This window comes from Typopeltis vanoorti, chromosome 22, assembly GCF_054136105.1.
Source record: "Typopeltis vanoorti isolate ZY-2024b chromosome 22, IOZ_Tvanoo_1.0, whole genome shotgun sequence".
NCBI classification, from domain to species: domain Eukaryota; kingdom Metazoa; phylum Arthropoda; class Arachnida; order Uropygi; family Thelyphonidae; genus Typopeltis; species Typopeltis vanoorti.
This window is the reverse complement of record NC_143570.1, coordinates 44138431-44163203: the sequence shown is the minus strand read 5'-3', so window position 1 is coordinate 44163203 and position 24773 is coordinate 44138431. Positions and strand designations below refer to the sequence as shown.

Here is a 24773-nt window from a genome sequence, read left to right as displayed (position 1 = left end):
TTATTAAATAAGCCACTGTGGGGCCGAAGAAGGATAGTGATAGCATCAAAGCGATTGTTAGAACCACGAAAGAGGTGAAAAAAGAAATCATATCCAAACATGAAAATGGCATTCGTGTCTCGGATCTTGCTACGCAGTTCAGTATGGTGAAATCAACGATCTGTACGATATCAAAAATAAAGAGGCGATCAATTTTCATCTATATTTTATCTATTTATTGTGTTTATTCTTTTTGTGTAAGAATCTATGCATTTTCATTGTTTTTGTATACAATTTTATGCACGAAGTAGAAAAGTTATAAAGGTTTAAATAAGCAATCATCTGGGGTTCAGGAAGGATTAATCCATTTTACATTAATTCTTAGGGAAAATGGTTTCAGTATTCAAATAAATCGGTTTCCGAACAGCCTTTAAGAACGAATTATGTTCAACAACCGAGGTTCCACTGTACAGTGCAAAACATGCAGCACATCCCACTTTTCATTACCAGACTTATGCAGATACTCCCTGAATAATTTACATATGGTAGCATCTAAAATTTGCATGGCACATAAAGTGTCCAAATACTTTTGTCAACATAGTGTATATATAATATATGAGCCTCCGTGGCTCAGTCAGTATAGACAAAACCCTTTGGGTGGAAAGACTTGGGTTCGATTCCCATTAGTGATGTGAAGCATCTTTATCTGGTGTCTTTCGACTAAAGGTAAGTTAGCAGTCTCATACAGAGGTAGAGGTTTTTTTCTCGCAAACTTGGGTTTTTCGTCCCTCGAAACAGACAAACTGGCCAGTAGAACACATGTAATTTACAGACAAGAATACTTAGAGGCATAGAGGTAACCGCCAACCGCCTTATCCTCATATTACGGCTGGGAAGTCCAAGGATACTTGGAAGGCAATGGGCACTTAAGAGCCCATTGCCTTCCAAGTTAAATGCTACTGATGGATAGATATACTACACACACACACACACACACACACACACACACACACACACACACAGAAATGCTAACATTATAAATACAAATAGCAACAATTTGTATACAAACAGTCACTGTGTGTAATCGACTATTGACTATATCATATCCTCTTTCTGCTAAAACAATTTTCAAATTGTTTTACATATTGTATTATATATGCTGATACAGGCAGGTGATTCCTAACTGTAACAAGCTCTTCAAAATTATTACACATAACTGATATATACATTTACAAACTTATGAAATGCTCTTTAAAACTAATGCAAAAGAAAAAAATAGCAAATCCATTTTCTGATCAATGAACTATGGCCAAAATTCTCCAGATGACTCTTTTATCATTTTACAGTTGGCCATTACCATTAAATGCCACTTGTAGAAGCCATAGGCACAACTTATGCTCACCTGTGCCTCTCTCTTTCTCCTCCCTCTCATCCAGATGGCACCTAAAGATGAAGCTGACCTCCTGGCATCATTCTCCAACTCCTGAAGAGATAACTGGCATCAGAAGAATGCTAAATAACCTATATACCATCAGGATCAGAAGACTTTTTAATGTCTTCTAACCTAGTTGTGTTCCAGTTGTCTTTTAAACCTAACACTTATCCCAATAAATGACAATCTGAATGCATTCCAAAGGTCAAGAGGTCAAATAAGATAAGTGCAAAATGGATGAATGAAGAGGTAACGTATGCAATTTGGAAAGTGTTATAGAAACAGCAAAAGATGAGTGGTAATAACTAGTTACATGAGAAGTACAAAGAGCAAGCAGAAAAGACTGGCTTGGTAAGGGTAGCAAAAAGTGCAGTATGAACAGAAGTTAGCTAATCAGGCCAAGAAAAGTCAGTTCTTTTGATATATGACCAGTAAAAGAAAGAATGATTTTGGAAGGATAATCTTGGTTAGCAAAAATAGTAGAATGATAACCACTGAGGATGATATAGTTGAGATATTAAACAAGCAATTCATAAAGTTACTTCATCCTTGTGAATATTACATCATTCAGAACTTGAAAGCAGTGGGAAGGAAGGAGAATGCACCGATGATGAGGGAGCAGGAGGTATATGAGGAAATAAGTAAACATGATGTCAACAAGCCTGTTGGACATCATGTTGGTATATCACCACATATCTTGAGGGACAGCTTTGATCTGCTTTTTTTAAAATTAGTTTTAGATTGGGACTAAGACTAATTTACCCTCCTTCCACTTCCAAAGGAGTGGAAGGAGGAAAAAATTGTTTTGTTTCATAAGAGAGAAGTGACAGGACTAAGGTTCCAAATTATTTGTCAACTTGTCTGTCTTGAGTTGTGAAAGGGTTAGAGAGGTTAACTAGGACAATGATTCAAAAATGGGTTGGGAGCGACACCATTTGCTTTGCTGGAGAGTATAGGTATACTAAAGTATGATCACAACTTAACAATCCACTGACTTATTATAACAAGGTGACAAATGCATTGGACAAGGGGGGAGGGATGCATATGCAGTGACATGTTTAGATTTTGCAAAAGCCATTGATGGACTGCCATGTGACAAACTGGTAATTAAAGTGGAACACATGGGGTTGGATAGTAAATTAGTGTGGCAGATGTGGAGACTGGCAGTGCAGTGGACAGAAATCAGAAATTGCATATGAGAGAGCTATCCCAGAAGAGGAAAGTGACTAGTGGTGTGCCCCAAAGGGTCTGTTTTGGGACTAATGTAATTTGTCATTATCTTCAAATATCCGACATGTATCTTCAAGGAGTGTACAGGATATGATAGTACATGAAAAACTTACATCCTTACTAACTTCCTATGTACAATTTTCCTCCAAATCAATTTGTTACCTGTCAAGACTCCAACATTATCAGATCTTATATTTCTATTTTCTAAGGAACTTTTTACTGTATCAATCCACCTATATCTTGGTCTTCCTCTTGGTCTTTTTCCTGCCAACCCAGCAAAGAACACATATTTTGAAATATTTCCTCTTCCATTCTGTTTAAGTAACCATACCACCTGAGATTAACTCTGCTAACACATTCCTGGATGCTAACAATGTCAAGTTCTTTCCTAACATCCTCGTTTTTAATATGATATTACCATTGATGCCAGCTGTTCACATCCCTAATCTTTCTCAGCACTCTCATATCTGCAGCCTTTAGACTTTAGCCAAGTGTTTTACTTCTAACCCAGCTCTTAGATCCATAAGTTAAAATTGGTTGGAACACCTTGTATACAACTAATTTAGTGTTTTGACTAATTTCTCTCTCCTAATCCTAATTTACGTGTCCGCACAGACCTACAGATTTTACCGTGTAGGTATTCGGAACCAAAATCTTATGAAAAAAAAAATAGGTTGGTTACTCCTTATTCCTGGAAGAGTCCTATGTCTGTAGAAGCATGTATTCATAGGGCGCCAGTTTGCCTGTTCTGGGGGATGAAAAACCCGAGTTTCCGGGTGGAAAAACCTACCTATCTCTGTATAGTTAGCCAGTCTACCTACCTTACGATAGGTGGAAAAACCCACCTATCGTAAGGCAGGTAGACTGGCTAACAATCTTTAGTCAAAAGAGACCAGAGATAAAGGTTCTTTGTGTCACTGACAGAAATTGAACCGAAGTCTTTCTGCCGAAAGGTAGCCGAGTTAATTTACAAGTTATGGCATTGGCAAGATGCCAATTAATTATGAAGTGAAACACATTTCAGAATTAGTATTTTGGGCAATGGCATAGCTCAGTTTGATTTGACAAGTGATATTTGCCTATTGTGTAACTTAGTTATTTAGGAGCACTATTCAAATTTTTCATGTTGTCTCAGTTCGGACCTACTATCAAAACAAAATTATATATTTTGCAATACTTAAAACATAAAATGGATTGATATTTCATAAATGTACTAACTTTCAAAAGAATTTTTGTGCAAGTACTACGATATATAAATCATATATTGCCATAACTGCTCTGGGATGTGGTAGGAAATTAGAAAAAATTTAGGATGCATACAAGAAGATAGGGTGGAAAATGGTTGTCCATCCTAAGTCCACAGAAATAGAAAGAATATATGATAATTCCATTGCACAATGGTGGGGCAAAGACCAACATATCCAACTATCGATGAGCTACAGAAGTTAATTTCTCTTTAATTTAATATAAATTTATTCAGTTAACTTCATACCATACCAGCTTTGTTAATTCTGTTGTCTATTTCCAAATTTAATTTACCATCTTCATTAAAAATCATGCCTATGTAGCTGAAATGTTTTCTAGTTCTACAGGTTCTCCATTCACAATGCTTCTGCCTATTTTTAATTGTCTTTGTCTTGTTATTGCTGAACCTTCATACAATATCTGTTACAACAGTTATCCAATTTAGTCAGAGAATCTTGCAGACTTGTAGCGGATTTATTTAGAAGTATAACATCATCCGCATAAAGGCAAAGGGCTGACATTAACACCTCCAATTTTGATATCATGTTTAATACCACTTTCCTTCATAATGTGATCCATATAGATAACAAATAACAGAGGTGATAATGTACATCCTTGTCTCACACCAGATTTAACATTAAACCATCTTCCTGTACTTCCTTCAATTCTAACTGCTGACTTACAACTCAAATAAAGACTAAGTATTGCTTGATATAATGCCCCATTGACACCATATAACTGTAGCGTATTGAATAGCTTCTCTCTTGGCACCTTGTCATATGACTTTTCCAAATCGACAAAACTTAAATACAGATCTCTGTTATATTCCCATGCTTTCTCAACTATTTGTCGTAAAGTGAAGATCTGATCCTGACAGCCTCTGTTTGGCCTGAATCCAGCTTGTTCTTCATCCAGCTTTTCTTCCTCAATTCTTCTCAATCGTTTCTCAAGTATACTTGCATAGATCTTGCCAGGAACACTTAGTAGGGAAATACAACTGTAATTCTCACATTCAATTTTATTTCCCTTTTTATATATGGGTACTATGAGAGCTGTACTCCAATCATCTCGAATTTGTCCATCTCTCCAGGCCTTCTGAACTATGCAGTGCAGACACTAAGACTTTTATACCTCCATTCTTCAGCATTTCTGGTCGAATATCATCTACTCCTGCTGCCTTTCCACATTTTAAGCCTTTGATGGCTTTTTCTACTTCAAGTATGCATATGTATTCCTAATTGCATGCCTCGTCAGTGTGTTTTACCACTGTGCTGTCACTGATTGTTTCATTTAACAATTTTTCAAAGTAATTACTCCATAAATCAGGGATATCTTTTTCTCCAGTTTTCGTGTCACTTTTATCATCTCTAATTCCTTTTATAGCACTCTTTCTTCCATTTCTGAGCTTCTTTATCAACCTCCTGAATATCTTGCCATCTTGATATTTATTTTCAATGTTCATACCAAAGTGTTCCCATATTGTTAAACTAGTTTTACACAGTATTTAGCTTTCTTACATTTTGCTCTGTATTCCCAAAATGCACAAGCTGACTTATTTGCCAGGAACTTCTGACATGCTTTCTTCTTTGTCCTTCATTGCCTCTTTAACTTCCTATGTCCACCATGGAGTTCTGATTTTTCTATCCTTGCAGACAACCTCACTACATGCCTCTCTGGCTGAATCAATCAATGTTTTCTTCATGGCTTGCCACTTAATCTCCACGGTTTGGCCCATGTTTTCAAAATCTTTCATTTTTTCTTCAATAACGTTTGTGTATTTTAGTCTTCAGTTCATATCTGAGAGCTGCTCAACTTTTATTCGCTTAAAACTTTCTTACATGTTCTTTTCAATATCAAATTCAATTTTATTCTGCTCAAGAATAAACTGGTGATCCCTTCCAATTTCAGTACTCTGTTATACTCTAGTGTCCTACAATAGGAAGAAAACATCACTATCAACAATAACATAGTCAACCAGACTTTTCTTATTCCTTGCCTCTTCTCTCCATGTGAATTTGTGCACATTTTTATGTTGAAACATTGTGTTAGTAATGACCAGTCCATGTGCTGAGCAGAAATCCAACAGGTATTTGCCTTTATTATGAGCTTTGCTCTTTTCTCCAAATTTTCCCACAATATTTTTGTATGTCTGACAATCATTTCTTCTCTGCTATTTAGATCCTCAACAAGGACCAACTTTTCATTTTTCATTGTGTCAGTTGCTTTCTCTAAAGCCTCAAAAAATTCTTACACTTCTACCTTAGTAGAACCTATGTGGGACCATAGGCACAAATAAGTTTCACTGACAATTTCCCCATTCTGATATTTGCCCACATCACTCTACTTGAGACTGCCTGCCATTCAAGAAGATTAGCCTCATATTTAGTGTTGGATACTATGGCTACTCCTTCTTTTTCTTGATTTTCATTGCCTGAATATAACATTTAGTGTTTATTGCTCAGAAAGATCTCATCTGTTTTTGACTTTTTTTGTTTCAGTCACTCCTATTATGTTGATGTGGTACTTATCCAATTCCTCAGCTAGCTCCATTTCTTTGCCATTCAGGCTTCTTATGTTGATAGTACTGATCTTGAACTTTGGTGATGTTGAGTTGGGGTATGTTTTAGTTCCTGTAGCTGACTCTTTGCTGTTCACCCTGGTTTCCTGGTGAAAACAACAGGCGGTACTTGTTTAACTGGCCAACACCCCAGCCCCTAGGGCTACCATATTTTAAAATGGCAAAATGCTGACACCTCATTGCCTGACCAACTTGTTCCGGACACAATCATCTAACACAACAATAAATATATATGTTTGAAATCTTTATCTTTGTAAGCTTTTCATTAATTAGATGTGATGAGTATGCTTAATAGAACACACAAAAATATGAGATTTTAAGTGTCATCATAAGTCTTATCACACTACATACATTACTTTGCAGCCCATTCATATTTTTCACTAGACCTAATTTTCTTTCGCAGTTCTTTGTTTCAACACAAATAGTCGAACATATTTTTACATGTAAAATGTCTGTAATTAAATTTAACTATAGCAAGTCCTTTCACAGATTCTATGGTAAGTCTATTTCTTTCCTTGGTCCACTGAGCTTGTATTAATGAAAAAAGCCTTTCAACACTGGCATTGTGATCTGGAATTGCAAACAAAAACTGAGCCATCTTTACAATTTCATTGTACTGTTCTTCACTCTTGCAGAATTCAATGTAGTCACACCATTTTTTCTAACTTGATACTTCTTTTCCATCATATGAAGCAACAAATATCTTCAAGTTAGAAAATTGGTCAAAACATTTGCTGTCATCAACTTGCACACCTCGCTCCATCAAGAAGTGTATACATTCTTCTACCCTTTCCCAGGAGAGTTCTTTAAGACCTAGCCACTTAAAATAGGAAAATTCATTAAACTGTTGCATCCACATGTTCAAATGGTCTAAACACCCTACACAGTAATGTGTTTCCACATTACACCAAAACTTTTTTACCCTAGATTTGAAGCCATCACTTTCCATTTTCTTCAACATGTCCTTTGCTTTCAATGGTACGAAATGTTCATTTTTCCTTTCCTGTAATGAAGATAGTATTTCCATTACATCAATAAGGGAATTGTCTTCTTTCTCTAGACTGCTAATATGTGAATGGAACACACCAATTAGAGACTGCAAATGCCATAGAATAGATTTCACTGATCTTCAAAAAAGTTCTTTATTAGAGCTGGTGGTCTATTTTGAGATAAAAAGAATGATTAAAGAGCTGGATACATTTGAATTAGTCTTTGAATAGCAGGGTACAAGGATAGCCATCATGATTTACTGTGATTTAAAAGTTGCTGGTGTTCTATATCCACAAACTCACAGAACTTGAGAGACTCCACATGGATAGTGTATACTGAAAAGTAATTATATATTTTAACCATTAAAGTTTGTAGGTCAATGTCAAGCAGGTCTGTACCATGATGGATGCAATTATTAAGGATTTGTGCAGGGCATCCCACTCCAACCAATGATTGGTTAACCATCCTCTTCAAGTTGGCAAATACATTATTGCCTTGACCTCTTGCAAGATCCCCAAACACGGTATTGCAATTATCACTCCCAAAACAAACACATTTATTTTGAAGTCCCAAACTGTTTAGTGTTTCACTGACATAAGATGAAATAGTTTCTGCAGTTTTATTTAGTTTGCTCTCAACATTCACTACTTTAATCTGTAAACCTCCATTCTTGCAGTCAAAATATTGACTAAGGATAGGAAATACTTTCACATTAGAGAGCAGAGAGCTCCCGAAAGCTAAGTATAATTTTGAGTGAAAACTCGAATATTGGTTTAAATCTTAACATAGTATTGTTTATTTTTGTTAATTGTTGTGTCTGTGTGATTTTGGTGTGAATTCGGTTTTATTTAACTTAGTGTTTTAACGATACGTTTCATAGAATAGTACATGGCACCAATGCGACGTAAGATAATGGCATCCAAAAATACGATGCCTTTTGTTCAAAAACTGTAATGAGTGGGAGTTTGTCCAATGTGATGTGTGTGGGATGTATGCATTCCCTGAAGAAGGCTGGAGTTTGGATGGAAAGTGATATGGTGGGAGAATGTGCAGAAAGTGTAAGCAAAGTGAGGAATTGAAGTATGTGTCAGGTCGTGAGATAGTTATGGTTGAAGAAAGCCAGAATGTGAGTGAAAATAGTGGCTTGATAGGGAATTGCGATGTTGTACAAGATGGCAATCAGAGCGGTGATCAGAGAGAGAGTGAAAGCAACTATACAGAGAGAGAAAATGGTTTAAATGATGAAAAAAATGAGGAATTATTTGTAGGGAGTAAGATCGCTAGGTTGCGTGCAGTGATACACAGTGCGCAGTGGCAGTTGGAGCACCTGCAAAACTCTTTCCAGAGTGCCTCGGCTAACAGAAATAAACAAGTATTTGAAAGGAAAAATAAGCGTAAGAGTGGGAGAGTTTCTGAAATGAAGGAAAGAGTGTTGTATGGTGATTAAAAGGAGTGACAGATGGGAGTTTAACTAAATCATACTTACTGGGTGCGAAATTTAAGGATGTAAATGAGAGTATTAGAGCGCAAAAACAGAGGGTGAAAGAATTGATAGTTGTGGCGGGTATATGAATGAATTGAAAGGAGATAAATATTTTATAAGAGAGGACTTGAAAGTATTGTTAAAGGTAGTGAAAGAAAAGAGCGGCAGAGTTAGGATAGTAAGTCTGTTGCCATGGTATAACAGACAGGAGTTTAGGAGGAGGGCCATAATCACAAATGACTTTATGCACAGGTTATGCAGACAGTGTGGTGTGGAATGAGTTTGATGGGCGAAAGGATTTATACAAGATGGATGGCCTGCATTTGAATGGATTTGGTGTGCAGAGACTGGAAAAAGTGTTGCTGAATAAAGTGAAAATGGATGTGCAGAACCAGGGAAACTAGACCTACCAAGGAGGAGGGAAGTGGATATGTGGACGGTTGAGTGTAAGAATGCATATAACGTACCCGAGCAAGTACTAAGGACAAGAAATCGGAATGGGATAGTTAGAATAACACATCAAGATAGGGGTGGGACAAAGGGACCTCTGCATTTCATGTATACTAATGCCAGGAGTATTAGGAACAAGAAGGAAGAATTTTTGGCCTTGATTGGCTCTTCCTGGCCACAGGTTATTGGCATTAGTGAAACATGGCTGACGGAAGATGATATAGTTAGTGGGATAGAATGTGTAGGTTACAGTGTATTTAGGAGGGACAGAGAGAATAAAATGGGGGGGGGAAGCGTTATTGATGATAGCTGATGAACTGCAGCCAAGGAGAATTGAAGTTGTATTGCAGGTAGTGAAAAGAGCTCATTTGAGGCTATTTGGTGTGAGACTGAGACTAGCAGAACAAAATATACAGTTGGGCGCTGCTATCGACCAGGTGATGGAATAGATGGTGGAGATAGTATGCATAAACAAATTGGTGAAATGAGTGGAAGGAGAGTAATTATTATGAGGATTTCAATTATGGTACCATTGATTGGAAGGAGGAAAGGACACATGTGAGGAAGGAAATGAATTTTATTCAATTATTAAGGGATAACTGAGACAGCATGTAAATGAAAATACTAGGGGTTTGAGAGTGCTTGACCTGGTAATAGTATCTGAGAATTTGACTGTAATGAATATGACCATGTTGCCACCTATTGCTGAGAGTGATCATAAGTGTGTGATCCTATTGCTGAGAGTGTGGAATTTTTGATTAAGACAGGGTATATGTGAAATTACCATGCTGGCAAGTATGACAAGCATAGGAGATTGCTTGGATCAGTGCCATGGCATGTAAAACTGCAAGGGCTGGATGTCGATAGAGCATGGGAAGTGGTCAAGGAGCATTGCAGGAGGTTATGGCTGATTGTACTAGGTTCCGAATAGTAAAACAAGTAGGGGTTAAAAGAACGAATAACACCACTAAGCTTGAGCTGCAAAAAAAGAAACAACCGTGGAGGGAATTTAAAGAGAAAGGTGACCTGCAGGCACACGAAAAGTATAAAGCGCAGGCTAGAAGGGTAATGAGTGTGGTAAAAAAAGCAAAAGCAGATTATGAAAGGAAACTAGCTATGCAAACTAAAGAGATTCCCAAACAGTTCTTTCAATATGCTGCAAGCAAAAAAAAAAAAAAAAAAAACTGTACACAGCAGAATGATTTTAAGGAATGACAATGGTAAGGAGGTCACTGAATCAGTCGATATAGTGGAATTACTGAGCGAGCACTTTGCAAGAGTATATCATCCAGGCAGTGACATTGAAAAAATGAAGAAACCATTAGTTTATACAGGAATTGTGATGAATGAAGTGAGGGTGAATAGTCTATTACAGAATCTTAATGTGAATACATCTGTGGGATTGGATGGTATACCAGCACGGGTCTTACGTGAAGCGGCTAAAGAATTATCAGTGTCCTTGACCATGTTGTTTAATCTGAGTCTCGGGTCTGGTTTAATCCAGAAGGTGTGGAAGGAGGGGAAAATAGTTCCACTGCATAAAGGAGGATCCAAGACTACTGTTGCAAATTACCAACAAATCAGCATATCAGGAGTCGTTGTCAAGGTCTTGGAGAAAGTAGTCAAGGGAAAATACAGGAATGGATTGATGAAAATGAGATACTTGTATGGGGGACAGCATGGCTTTATGAAGGGTAGATCATGCCTCAGTAACTTGCTCAAGTTTTATAACACAGTGATGGCTAAACTGGATAAGGGTAATGGGTTTACAGTGATACTGCTGGACCCGGCTAAGGCATTTGATAGGATACCACATGGAATTCTAATCCGTAAACTACAACATATGGGAATGGATATAGGATTGGTGAGATGGATAGGTGGGTGGTTGATGGAGAGATATCAGAGAGTAGTTTATTCAGGAGTAGAGTCTAAAAGATAGCCTGTGACTAGTGGTGTGCTGCAGGGTTCTGTTCTTGGACCACTGCTGTTTATTTTGTTCATTAATGATATAGGGAAGGATCTAAGATGAACAGTTCATTTGTTCGCCGATGATGCAAAGTTGGGTAGGGCAATAGTGAATGCAGAAGATGTCAAAATCTTGCAGGACGACTTGGATAGATTGGAGTTCTGGGCTAAGGAGAATGGATGTCAATTTAATGTGACAAAATGTAAGGTTATGCATTTTGGGGGTGAAAAGATTAGCAGCAGTACACCACACTGGTGAACTGTACTCCAGAAGATTGATGAGGCCAGGGACTTGGGAGTGTTGGTGGATAGGGAGATGAAGTTTAGGGGGGCACATTGCAAAATTGGCTAAATCAGCTCATCAACTCACTTGGTTGTTGAAAAATACTTTGATGAGCAGAGACAAGCAAGTTATTGTACCTCTGTATCGAGCCTTGATAAGACCTCATATCGACTACTGTGCCCAGATTTGGTCACCTAGGTTTCTTCTTGATGGGGAGAAGGTGGAGAGGATCCAGAGGCGAGTGACCAAGATGATAGCAGGTCTATGGAATGAACCTTATGAGAACAGGCTGAAGATTTGTGGGTTGCAGAAATTAGTTGATAGGTGGAAAATGGGAGATATGATTGAGGCATTCAAATTGCTAAAGGGTTTCTATAGGATTAATTCAGAGGATATTTTTGAGATCAGGGCTGGTGGTGGGAGAACTAGGGGACACCTATGGAAGTTGGGCAAGAGTGTGGTTAGCAAGGGTGTTAGAGCTGGATTCTTTACTTTTAGAGTGGTAAATGAGTGGAATAAGCTGACAGAGTCCGTTGTGGGTGCTATGATGGTGAGTGAGTTCAAGTCAAGGTATGAGAGATACTGTGAGAATGTCATATAGTTGTGTGGACATGATGTTTAGGGCCTCCCTCGATGAGTCTAAGGACTCCCTGGAGTTGCCCGTAATAATAATAATAATTACCAAAGTTACTAGCATCTATTGAAACACCTATAAAGGGAATTTGATTATAGTTTCTATCGAATGGGGAACAAGAACAGAATTTACAACGGCTTGTGTTTTTGTGCGACCACTCGACAGTTTGGCTGCAATTTCTGAATCGCTGACAATTTGTTTCAACAATCCAGGAGCACAGTCCATAGAATTCTAACTGTTGTGATGAACAACAGTATGATATGCAAAGGCCCCTTCAGCAGCACTAACACTGTCTTTCAATTCTGAATTTGGCTTGATAAAATAATCACTTAATTTTCCTGTTGAACTCTGTCCCCTAACACACTTTAAATGCTTTTCTGTTTTTGCATGTAGTTCCAAGTCTCTTATTCCATGCTGTGTGATTGAAACGTATGTACCAGGATTGCATACAACACATTCAGCCTCCCATGGCTCAAGTCCAGGGTTAAAACATGGAAAATTTTCCCTATGATTATCAATGAAGGAGCACTTTCTTTTAGCTTTAGACATCCTACAGATAATCTGAAATAAATATAAGTAACATGATATAAAATTCTATCATAATGTTTAAGTAGCCCTACATAACGGTTATGTCATAACCTAAAATGTTGTATATATTTTAATTCTAATATAATTTGATAATTTAATATCTTACTTACTTGGTAAGGTAATTAATACTAATTAAGAACGAACAAAACTAAGGATGTGTCTTAATTTCCACTTCGAAAACCACCACTATCAAAGCACTAAGCACGCAGTAATGCCATTAACGTGAGGACAGCGGGAAAGAGTGAAAAGTTGAAGGAAAAAAAAAAAGCGCAGATATCTAAAAGCGCAATCGATTCGATTATTGATTGAAATTCTTGTTTCAGCAATGTTATCAACAAAGGAGAAATGCCTGGGGAAAAAATCTAAAATGCTCCCACAGAAATGCAAACAAAACAGGAGTTTTTCGAAAATGTATGTGGACAGATATTTTCATTATCAAAATGGGGACATATGGTAACCCTACCCCAGCCGGCATGAAATTCTGTCCTGTTGTAACATCATTTTATATTGTGGTTTAAACTAATAAGAATACAATTTGGTCAGCTAAATCCCAAATTGCCAGCCTATCCTCATTCATTCAGTATTCAGGTAGATACCTAACAGTCTGCACCATGAGAAGGTGAGGATTGGACATTAGATCAGAAGCCCTGGTCGGTTCTCCACATTCCTTCGAAGGCTACGTGGAGGAGGTCTCCTCTCAGTTATACAGCTTTTACCCTTAAGCACTCCTGTTTAATTTGTTTGTAAATATATTGGAAAAGGCTTGAATGGTGATATGCAGTTGTTTGCGGGTGATATTAAGTTGGGGAAACTATGTTGGGGTAGAACAAATGTAGTGTTCCAGCTACCTCTATTGTAGCCTCTTGGAAACAATGGAGCAAAGTGTAAGGCTTTAAAATTTGGGAAGCAAAGATGAGATGTAGAGTATGCAATTGGTGGTAAGATCTTAGAGGAGGTGGAGGAGATGAGGGATCTGGGGGAGGAGGTGATGGTGGATAGGGACAAACTTTGGGGACATTTTACTAAAATTGTAAGGTAGCACAGTGACATACAGAAGTAAGGATGTTACGATTTCACTGTATATAAGGTTTTCACCAGATAACACATGGATTACTATGCACAAGTTTGGTCACCTGGTTATCAAAAAAGAATCAAAGCCAACTTACTAAGGTGGTTTCTGATATCTGGAATGTTGAGTATGAAGACAGATCAGGGAATGCAATTTGCAGAGTCTAGTGGATAGGAGGAGAGAATAAGATCAGGACACATAAGTTGGTAAGGGATGAAATTTTTCATAGAATGAGTGGTGATACCTATTCTAAGCATTTATAGGATCATATTATTCACTCCACCCAGCAACTTACCAGATGTATATAATATCACAAATGTAAATTATTAATAATTCATTTGCTAGTCAGAAGATACTTGTAATCAAACCTGTTCTTTCTCTCCCTTATACTTGCCATTCTCACATGGCTCACATATTTACATCTTTCAGTAATTCAAGTATACCAACCAAATATAGCATTTTGCTTAATTATTGTTTTGTAATATATCCTAACACAAACACATTTATTCTCCCCCACCCACCCACCCACAGAGATTCAGTTACAATCAAAGGACTCATCACAATGTGGTGGATGCCTATGCTGCTATGCAGACAAACTTGTGACAGGGCAAAGTATTCTCTCTGACCCAGCCAGAAGGTTAAGGTGGGGGCAAGAGATTTCCAATCATCTCAATGTGAACATGTTAATATTGCTAAAAAAAACAAGGTCACCACTCAAGGAAAAAAAATTTTTAATTACAGTGATGCTTATTCTTGCATTCTGGACACTAAGATTTCAGCTTGTGTTTTATTAAGATTCAGATCTCTCATAAGATCAACACTGGTTGGGGTTATTAATGAAGTGTATACATGTATAACTGACAGCTGAAAATCTGGTATGATGAGCACTAAGTCGATTAGCAGAGTTGTTTTCATCCATGCACTCAGGTGGTTTAGGAATTGGCAATGTATATCATGAAGTACTGGTCTTACTGCTGATGACAAGTATGGATATTTTATTATACATTTTGACTTTGCAGTAAAACTGGATTGTCAAAGGAGAAAAGAGATCTTGGAACTGCTTGCAAGATCTCTTTACTAACTCCATAATATTGGGATAGAAAATGTATTTATGAATGTGTACCCTTTAACCTTCTTAAATACCATACATGCACTCAACATATATAGAGAGTTAGTTCTGGTTTTGATCTCCTACTTTACAACAAAAGAATATATTTCATATACTCTGAATACTTACATTAATTGTTGTAAGTTTAAAAGAATCAAGAGAATGAAGAAATCGTCGTGGGCTTGGGAGGTCATATTTCCAAATAACGTAGACATTGATGTATCTCCAATGGCTGGTTTAGAAATAGTTTCAGCTAGAAAGCATTTTCAAAATTCTTTGGAGAGATTAGCCTACAGAAGAGATAAGGGGGCTATCTAATGCTAGCCCAGATTGTTGTTTATAAAACCACCTAAAGGTATTCTATTATTCCACCAAAAGAAATGGGATTGGAGGCAGTGTTCAAACAGTTTGATGACATCCAGTGAAAAGAGATTTCCAAATATAAAACTCCACTGGAACATCAGTAAAGAGAGAGAGAGAGAGAGAGAGAGAGATTATGTCAAGACTTGTGAGGATTTAGATGTTTATATTAGTTTCTAGGTGAAACAAGCTGAATTCTTGAAGTAAGATTCAGAGCACCTGATGTAATGTCAAAAACCAGCAAGATACTTCAATAAAGCATATGTCAGAGAGCTGATGCCAACCATGATCAGTCTCAAAAGGATGCCAGATTTGTGTATCTTTGGAGAGCCATACTGTCATAGAAGAATAGGATGTAGTGATTTGAGTTTTAGTTTTTGTAGCAAGTCTGGTGGTGTCAGTTTAAGATATTCTTAAATAAATAGTTGGTTTTTTCATGGGTCACTTAAATAAGCTCATGATTTATGATTGAGTAGGTGAAAGTCAGAGTAAATAGGATATTTTTTCACTATAATCTTTGGTGTTCATAACTACAGTAGCGTTCCCTTTGCTTTAAAATTTATATTTCTATTCTTCCTAAGAGATAGAAGAGCATTTCTTTCTGAAATGGAGATGCTAAGTTTTTGATAGTGATGAAGAAAGGAGAAGAGCAACAGCCTTCAGTCTGATAACACTGGCAGAAACAAATAGAAGATGATGAATGCCTTTCCCACACTGTATAAAAAAATCAACCTTTATAATCAACAAGGTTGAATTTTAGTCATGACAAAGTTGAATTTTTTTTTATTTTTATTTTAGAACAGATTCCTCTGAACGTAATTGGAAAGGTTAATAACCACTTCATCCCAATGTAAGGAAAACTCTGATACAGAATGGAATAACAAATCCAATTTCTTCTTCATATGTTTAGTGCAACACATATGAAGTATACCTAAAATTCATGTAAACAGGAAGATGAATATTTTCTTGATCAGAAAATATTCATCTTCAAGCTGTGTATGATTGCATTTATATGAATGAATTATATAATAAGGTTTCTTTAGCTTTTATCTGTAAATGCATTCACAGTAGGTTTGTCATCATCAAATTAGATTCCATTTGCCTTGATATGCATTTTATTCTTGCTAACAAGTCAGGTGCCAATTCTCACAATATTATTAGCAATATGCTATATATGTGCAACATATATAACAGCAAAAATGCTGTTATATATGTTGCGCAAATAACATTATATATGTTGTGCATGCTAACTCACCAGCTGAAAGTCTTTACAAAGGGTTCTTCATATCCTAGACAAGAATCAGAGGAACCTTTATAAATACTTTTCCTTCACAACTAATTTGTAACTGAAATACAAAAGTCACAACATCCTCGTAACTGCACTAAGGGAGAGATTCAATTATATTTTATATAGGATATCTACATTGGACATCCCTGGTTTCAAAGAATAGTGAAAAATCTAAATGCAAAAATATGTAAGATTTGGGTTGTTCAAATGTTCCAGAAACTCTACAAGTTTCATCCAGAATTTTTTTTACAAAAACTTGGTGAGTGTTCCTTTTCATTTGTACAATTTTGATACCATGTACCATGGTCCATATACTTAAGTAGTAGTAACATGTCGAAACTAGGGAGGTCCAATGTGGGCATCCTGTATATTGGTTTCATCAAACAACATTTAGTGATAGCATACAATTACCCGCCCCCCCCTTTTTTTTTCTTAATCTCTTTGGTACTGAGTGAGTCAGTTTAGCTATGATCTTAACACACTGGTTTTAATCTTGTTTTTCAATATATAAAACTGCATTCAAATTAATTTCTTAGCATTTAAGATTATTTCAAGAGACAACAGGAACTGAGTAGGTTGAAATAATAATAACAAAAAAAACAAAGTTATCCTTACCTGTCTAACCAGGATATAAGTGATTTAACAGTAATCAAAATATCAGAAACTGCTGAAAGAGTAACTGTTGATACTCTCTCCTGCTTGCTATTTTCAATATCTTCCCGAGGACCATTCCTTTTCAATTCATTATATAAACTATGAGCCTTACATCCAAGCTTTAATGCAAGACACTGCAACGTTTCTGATGACAGATTATAATGCTAGGAAAAGAAAAATGCATAAGTGATAATTTTTATATTAATTTTGTGATTAAAAAATGTGAGTTATATATAAATGTATTAAGTGAAGCTTATAACAGTAGATGAAACAAGGCCTGCCGATCAAGAAAATATTCATTTCCCTGTTTACATGAATTTCAGATATACTTCGTGAAATGATATGTCTTTAAGCGGCTTTTGTCCATCCCATACAAGCCATTCTGGGACACTGGATGGCTGGATATTAGTCAAATTTGTATCTGCTATCCTTTCAAAAATATGTCAACCCATTCCAACCATTCCAATTTGTTTTAAATCAGACATTTGCAGGGTCACAAACAGGTAAATCATATCAAAATTATATATTGTAATAACTCTTTTTGGCTGCATGAATTTAATAAAATTTGATATTTTGTATACACACAAGATCACATCTAGGTCTTCAAATGTTGGTTTTAATTTGCATGTGTTTATTGGAAAAATATGATAAAATGATATGACTGACATTACTAATCTGCACTTGATGTATGGAATTTGATATATTAAAATCTGTCCAGTCATTCCAATTTGATTTTCCATTAGATCATTTCAGAAAAATTAAGAAAACAAAATTAAATGCCGAAATGATATATATGCAAGCCAAAAATGGGATGAATCCCTTAGTTCTTTTAATGAGTACCTTTAGTGCAGACATGATGGTTCTCACAACAGCAACAGAAATATTGAAAATGCTATGCAGAACAATTTCAACCAGTACTGTATGTAAAAATTTGTGTGATGAATATCATCACCTGGTGGGAGACTCTGCCCTGCCATGTGGACATTTTAAACATATCATCATGAGTGATGACATGTGTTTCACAGGGTTTGGAATTTCTCCTTTAAAATAAGTGTCTGATCCTGCAATATTTTTTTAATAATGTTAGCAGCCAATCAGCTGTATTTCTGCTAATTATTTTTCAAGATGTTTTGAGTCTTATTAAAAAAAAGAACGAGCATAATCCAGTAAATATGAAAGTTTCTGCAAATCTAGAATTCCTCATCTGACTAAAAACAACGTGAGATAAGTGCACAGACAAATTTGGACACCATGGATGATGCAGCACTTAATCTCCACAGGCACATTTCTTGGATTGTTTTCTTTTCAAACTATACATGAACATCTCAAACTTCAGAGTAAAATTTATTAGCGCTCTTTTCAACTACTCTAAAACTTCTGAATAAAATGCACTTAAAACAATTGAAATGTATTATTGATTATTAATACTCCACATTTCTTTCTAGATTACACTGGACCTCTTCAGGAAAGAACCACTGTATAATAATACTAACTTTCAGCGCCGGCCCGAGCAAATTTTTGAGTGTGGGCAAGATTTTTTTTTCCCGCCCTTCAGTCGAAATTGTATACGTATACTTAAACCTCTTTTTATGCAAATTTTTTTTTACGCGAATTCGGATATCAAAAATAATTTTTTTAAGTGATTTTTATTCACTTTTACATGCCCAACCTAAAGTCTAATAAGTTAGGAAAAAATCTGTAATTCAAGAAAATTCTGAAAATTTTGTAGAATTACATTTTCGTCTCAACTAAGAAATTTCAAAATTCTAGAAAATTCTGAGATTTTTTTTTTTTTTTTTTTTTGGATTCTCGTTTTAATTAAGAAAATTCAAAATTCTTACGAATTTCATTCATTGGGAATTCCCCGAACTACATAACTGACTGCGCATAAAAAAGCAGTTCTTAGCAGTTTGAATTTGGTGTTTGAGTAGACAACGCAGTTACCGCATTTTTTGCATTGCATTTTTTAAGTGAAATCAAAATAAAAATTTTAATCCAGCCCTCACATGATAGTCTTAGATAGTCTTCAAACTGGGAAAGGTGCGACGGCTGTGGGTGGGTAAGCATTTTGGAGTCCGTGAATCAACTGTCAGATCTATAAAGAAAAATGAAGAGGCTATTAGAAAAGCAGTATGTTCTGGTACAAAATCGAGTGCGAAATTATCAGCATACACAAGAGATGTTGTTCTAGAAAAGGCCAAAAAAAAAAAGCTTTAGTGATGTGGATGGAAAATAATGTACAAAAAAGAATGCCAGTTGACGGAAATTCCATCAAGCAATCAGCATTGAGATTTTATCAACAGATTAAAAAACTGCAGTCACATACTTCATCTCAATCAAGGAAAAAATATGAATTTCATGCAAGCAATGGTTGTTTATTAAAAGATATGCTCTTCATAATATAAAAATTAAAGGTGAAACGGCTTCTGCTGATGAAACAGGTGCTAAAGCATTTCCACAAAAACTTGCTAAAATAATTGAAGATGGAGGTTGCACTCGTGAACAAGTTTAGAATATGGATGAAACTGGCCTTTTCTGGAAAAAAATGCTAAACAGAACTTACGTATCAAAAATGCAAAAAACTGTCGGTGAGTTAAAGCAGCAAAGGATCGCATAACACTCCTATTATGTTCGAACGCTTTAGGAGATCGAATGTTAAAACCACTGCTCATAAATCGATCATTAAAACCATGGCCAATGAAAAGCGTAGATTTTCAAAATTTGCCAGTTCATTGGATGTCCAACAAAAAAGCTTGGGTGACCATTGATATTTTCACTGAGTGGTTTCACAAACATTTTGTGCCAGAAAGAAGTTAGACACTATTTGAATGGCAAGGGTCTCGAATTTAAAATGCTTTTGATTCTTGATAATGCACCAGGTCATCCTGCCATAGAACACACAAATGTGCAATTTTTTTTTCTGCCGCCCAATACCACATCACTGCTACAACCTCTAGATCAGGGTATAATTACGACTTTTAAAACATATTATGTCATACGAACATTTCAGTACATTTTGAACAAGCTAAATGATGATGAAACACTGTCGGTTCTGGTTGTGTGGAAAAAATTTTCAATTATGGGTTGTATTGATCAGGTTTGATTATCATTATCTGAATTGAGAACAGAAACTTTAACTATGAATGCATGCTGGAAAGCTATTTAACCCGCATGTGTTAAAGAGAATGCTCCTGTTCCCTTCAATCATACTGCAGAATTCCCCAACATAATAAGTATGGCATGTGAAATTGGTGGAGAAGAATTCGATGATCCTTACGTCAGCAGATATCGAAGAATTGTTAATTGATAAACCTCTTAGCGAAGATGAAATAATGGAGATTGTTTCCGAGACGCCTGAAAGCAAAGAAGTTAATGATAATGATCAAGATAATTCTACTTTTACTGCTAATATTATTAAAGAAGGTCTTAAACTGGCCAGTAATTTAGGCAATTATTTTGCCCGACATGATCCAAATGCAGAACGTGCTGGGAAGTTTTCACGTGAGCTTAAGTTGTTAATGTCTTCATACAGAGAATTATATCGCAACTTATCTAAAGCATCAACACAGTGATTAATAACTGAGTTTATGCCTAAAACTACTGAAACAACCAGTGGTACTTTTGTTAAAGACATGACAAGAAGAATTCCACAAGTTGAGGCGGAAGTCGATGATGATAATACCATATCTAGTAGTTCTAGTGATATTACAGTCTCACGAAAACGAAAGCTTTCGCGTTCGTCAGAAACTGATAACAAATAACATAATTTTTTATAGAATCCTTAGCAAACAACTGAAATGAATATGTTTTTTTTAAAGTTATTAAAATTCATTATATGTATGTGTGTTTTCCATGAAATATAAATAAAAATCTTATGATCCTAACGAATTTAATGTTTGTTTTTTTAAATTATTTTGCTTATATTTCAGATTTGGAACCAATCTTCACTTTTTCTATGGAGTCAGTAGATCTTTTTGCGCGAATTCTATTTACGCGTAATTTTTAGGTACATGTGGAATTATCGGGCTGGAAAGTATGACAAGCTTAGGAGTTTGATTGGTTCAGTGCCATGGCAAGTACAACTGCAAGGACTAGAAGTTGATAGCGCATGGAAGGCAGTTAAGAAGTGTTTGCATGAAGCAATGGCTGATTGTATACCTAGAGTCCGAATAATAAATCAAGTAGGGTTAAATGGATGAATAATACCATTAAGCTTGAGCTGCAAAAAAAGAAACAACTATGGAGGGAATTTAAGGAGAAAGGAGACCGGCAGGCACATGAACGGTATAAAGCGCAGGCCAGAAGAGTAAAGAGTGTGGTAAGAAAAGCAAAAAATTATTATGAAAGAACATTGGCCATGCAGGCTAAAGAGAATCCTAAACAGTTTTTTTTAGATATGTAGCAAGTAAAAGGAAAAATGTACATGGCAGAATGATTTTAAAGAATGCCAACGGTAGGGAGGTAACTGAATCAGTTGATATAGTTGAGTTACTGAGTGAGCACTTTGCAAGTATATATCATCCAGGTGGTGAGATTGTAGAAATGAATAAACCAATAGATTATACGGGATGGGTGGTGAATGAAGTGGAGGTGAGTAGTCTATTGCATAACCTCAATGTCAATACATCTGTGGGATTGGATGGTATACCAGCTCGTGTCGTACGAGAAGCAGCTAAAGAATTGTCAGTACCCTTGACCATTTTGTTTAATTTGAGTCTCGGGTCTGGGTTAGTCCCGAGGGGGTGGAAAGAGGGGAAAATAGTTCCACTGCATAAAGGTGGTTCCAAAACTGCTGTTGTAAATTACCGACCGATTAGCATATCAGGAATCACTGTCAAGGTCTTAGAGAAATTAGTCAAGAAAAGAATACAGGATGATAGATGAAAATGGGATATTGTATGAGGGACAACATGGTTTTGTGAAGGGAATAACCTGCCTTAGTAACTTGCTCATGTTTTATAACACAGTGACGGCTGAACTGGATAGGGGTAATGGGTTTACAGTGATACTACTAGACCTTGCCAAGGCCTTTGACAGAATACCACATGGAACCCTAATCAGTAAACTGGAGCAGATGGGAATAGATATAGGGTTGGTGAGATGGATAGGAGGGTGGTTGAAGGAGAGATACCAGAGAGTGGTTTATGCAGGAGAATAGTCTAAAAGACGGCTTGTGACTAGTGGTGTGCCGCAGGGCTCTGTTCTTGGACCATGCTTTTCAATTTGTTCATCAATGATATAGGAAAGGATTTGAGAGGAAGTGTTCACTTGTTTGCTGATGATGCAAAGTTGGATAGAGCAACTGTGAGTGCACAGGATGTCAAAATTTTACAGGATTTGGATAGTTTGGAGGACTGGGGTAGGAAAAATGGATGTCAATTTAATGGGGCAAAGTGTAAGGTTATGCACTTTGGGATGAAAAGAATAGCAGCAGTATATTGCATTGGTGTAACCGTACTCCAGGATATTGATGAGGCCAGGGATTTGGGAGTGTTGGTGGATAGGGAATTGAAGTTTAGGGGACACATTGCAACAGTGACTAAATCAGCTCATCAAATCACTTGGCTTATAATATAGTTTAACATGCAGAGACAAACAAGTTGTTGTTCCTCTGTATCGAGCCTTGATAAGATCCCATCTGGACTACTGTGCCCAGTTATGGGCACCGGGGTTTCTTTGTGATGGGGAGGAAGTGGAGAGGATCCAGAGACGAGTGACCAAGATGATAGCATGTCTGTGGAATGAACCTTATGAGAATAGGTTGAAGATTTGTCGGTTGCAGAGATTGGATGATAGGCGAAGGAGGGGTGATATGATTGAGACATTCAAATTACTGAAGGGTTTCTATAAGATTGATCCAGAAGATATTTTTGAAAATATGACTGGTGGTGGGAGGACTAGGGGCCATGCATGGAAGCTGGGCAAGAGCGTGGTTGACAAGTGTGTTAGAGCTAGGTTTTTTACTTGGAGAGTGGCGAATGAGTGGAATAAGCTTCCAGAGTCTGTTGGGGGTGCTACGACCGTGAATGAGTTCAAAGCAAGGTATGATAGATACTGTGTCAATGTCGAATAGTTGTTCGTGACATGATGTTAGTGCCTCCCTCGATGAGTCTGTCAACTCCTTGGAGTTGCCTGGAACAATAATAATAATAATAATAATAGTATCTATCGCTTAAAAAGAGGTTTGGGTGTATATATAAAAATTATATATATATACTTATCATTATATAAAATAAAATATTTTATATAATGAGTACATAATTTTAACACAATTTATAAATATTACATAAACCATATTAAATATGACACAACAAATATGAAAAAATCTAAATTAAGAATTTTAACAGTTTTAATTCTTTAAAAAAAAGAAACCTTTCTAGCCTTAATTTCGGCAAAAGACTTGACTGTTTCTTCTAGATCTAATGTCTCGGCTATATCACTTTCAATAGATAAAGTGGCTAAGCCATCTAATCTCTCTTAGGACATTATGGACCTCAAATAATTTTTAATAAGTCTTAATTTAGAAAAACTGTTCTGCACTTGCAACTGTAGTTGGGATTGTTAAAAGAATTCGTAGTGATGTGTACACATTAGGAAAAAGACTTATGCAGTTATTTGCACAAATATAATTTAATACTTCTTTGGGAGAATAATTATTTGATATCCACCGAGACACTATTTTTAATTAATCTAATAAATCTATTGCTAAAATATCTTTTTGATCACCATCAGACAGAACAGTTTCTTCTAAGTCGAAACAAGCTTTTTTTTTTTACTGTATCATTATCAAATTTTAAGTTACCAATGTCAAAGAGAAACCCAAAAATTGATTCATATTTATTTAGCTGTTCAAATCTCTCAGTAATGGATGTTATTGCTGAATCAAGAATTACATTAAAAAAATTCATTTGAAACTGTCGCTCAAAATTAGTAATCGATTCATCAGGACATTCATAATCGAACTGAGTTTTTACATGTCAAGTTCGGTGTGCTGTCGTTAGTTGGGAAATCAGCATTCAACCCAATATTTAGAGCAAAGTTATGGGCTTGGTGCTTCACTTTCAAAAAATTATTTTCGCTTCTGTATGACTTCAAGAATTTTTTGTGACATCTAATGATTTCAAGGCTTCCATAATATTGCAAGAGATATTTTGCAATTGTTTGCTAGATGCATTGACTTCACTTAGAATACCATACCAAACAAATGTGCCAAATATAAACTTGAAAGAATGAATTTTTTTTGCTAACGCACCAGCTTCCAATTTTTTAATTCCTTGTTGCCCAATTAAGCTGTTATCCTGCCGCCAATGCCTGATGTATGCCTGCTGCCCGCTCGCTCTAGGCTGCGGATAGCCACGGCAGAACTGCAGTGCGTATGTCGAAGGAAAATTATCGAGGATTGACCTGATGAAAGTATCTATGTGTAAATCTAAAGAA

At 36.2% G+C, this 24773-nt stretch overlaps 1 protein-coding gene across 1 annotated transcript in view; it reads right to left on the bottom strand.

The window, feature by feature from the left end:
- Nucleotides 1-24773, bottom strand: part of cnk (connector enhancer of ksr) — a 221522-nt gene that overhangs the window by 156643 nt on the left and 40106 nt on the right. The window contains exon 3 of the mRNA XM_090412454.1: nucleotides 17298-17500. Coding sequence (XP_090268580.1) covers nucleotides 17298-17500 — 203 coding nt within the window. The remainder of the gene's footprint in view (nucleotides 1-17297; nucleotides 17501-24773) is intronic.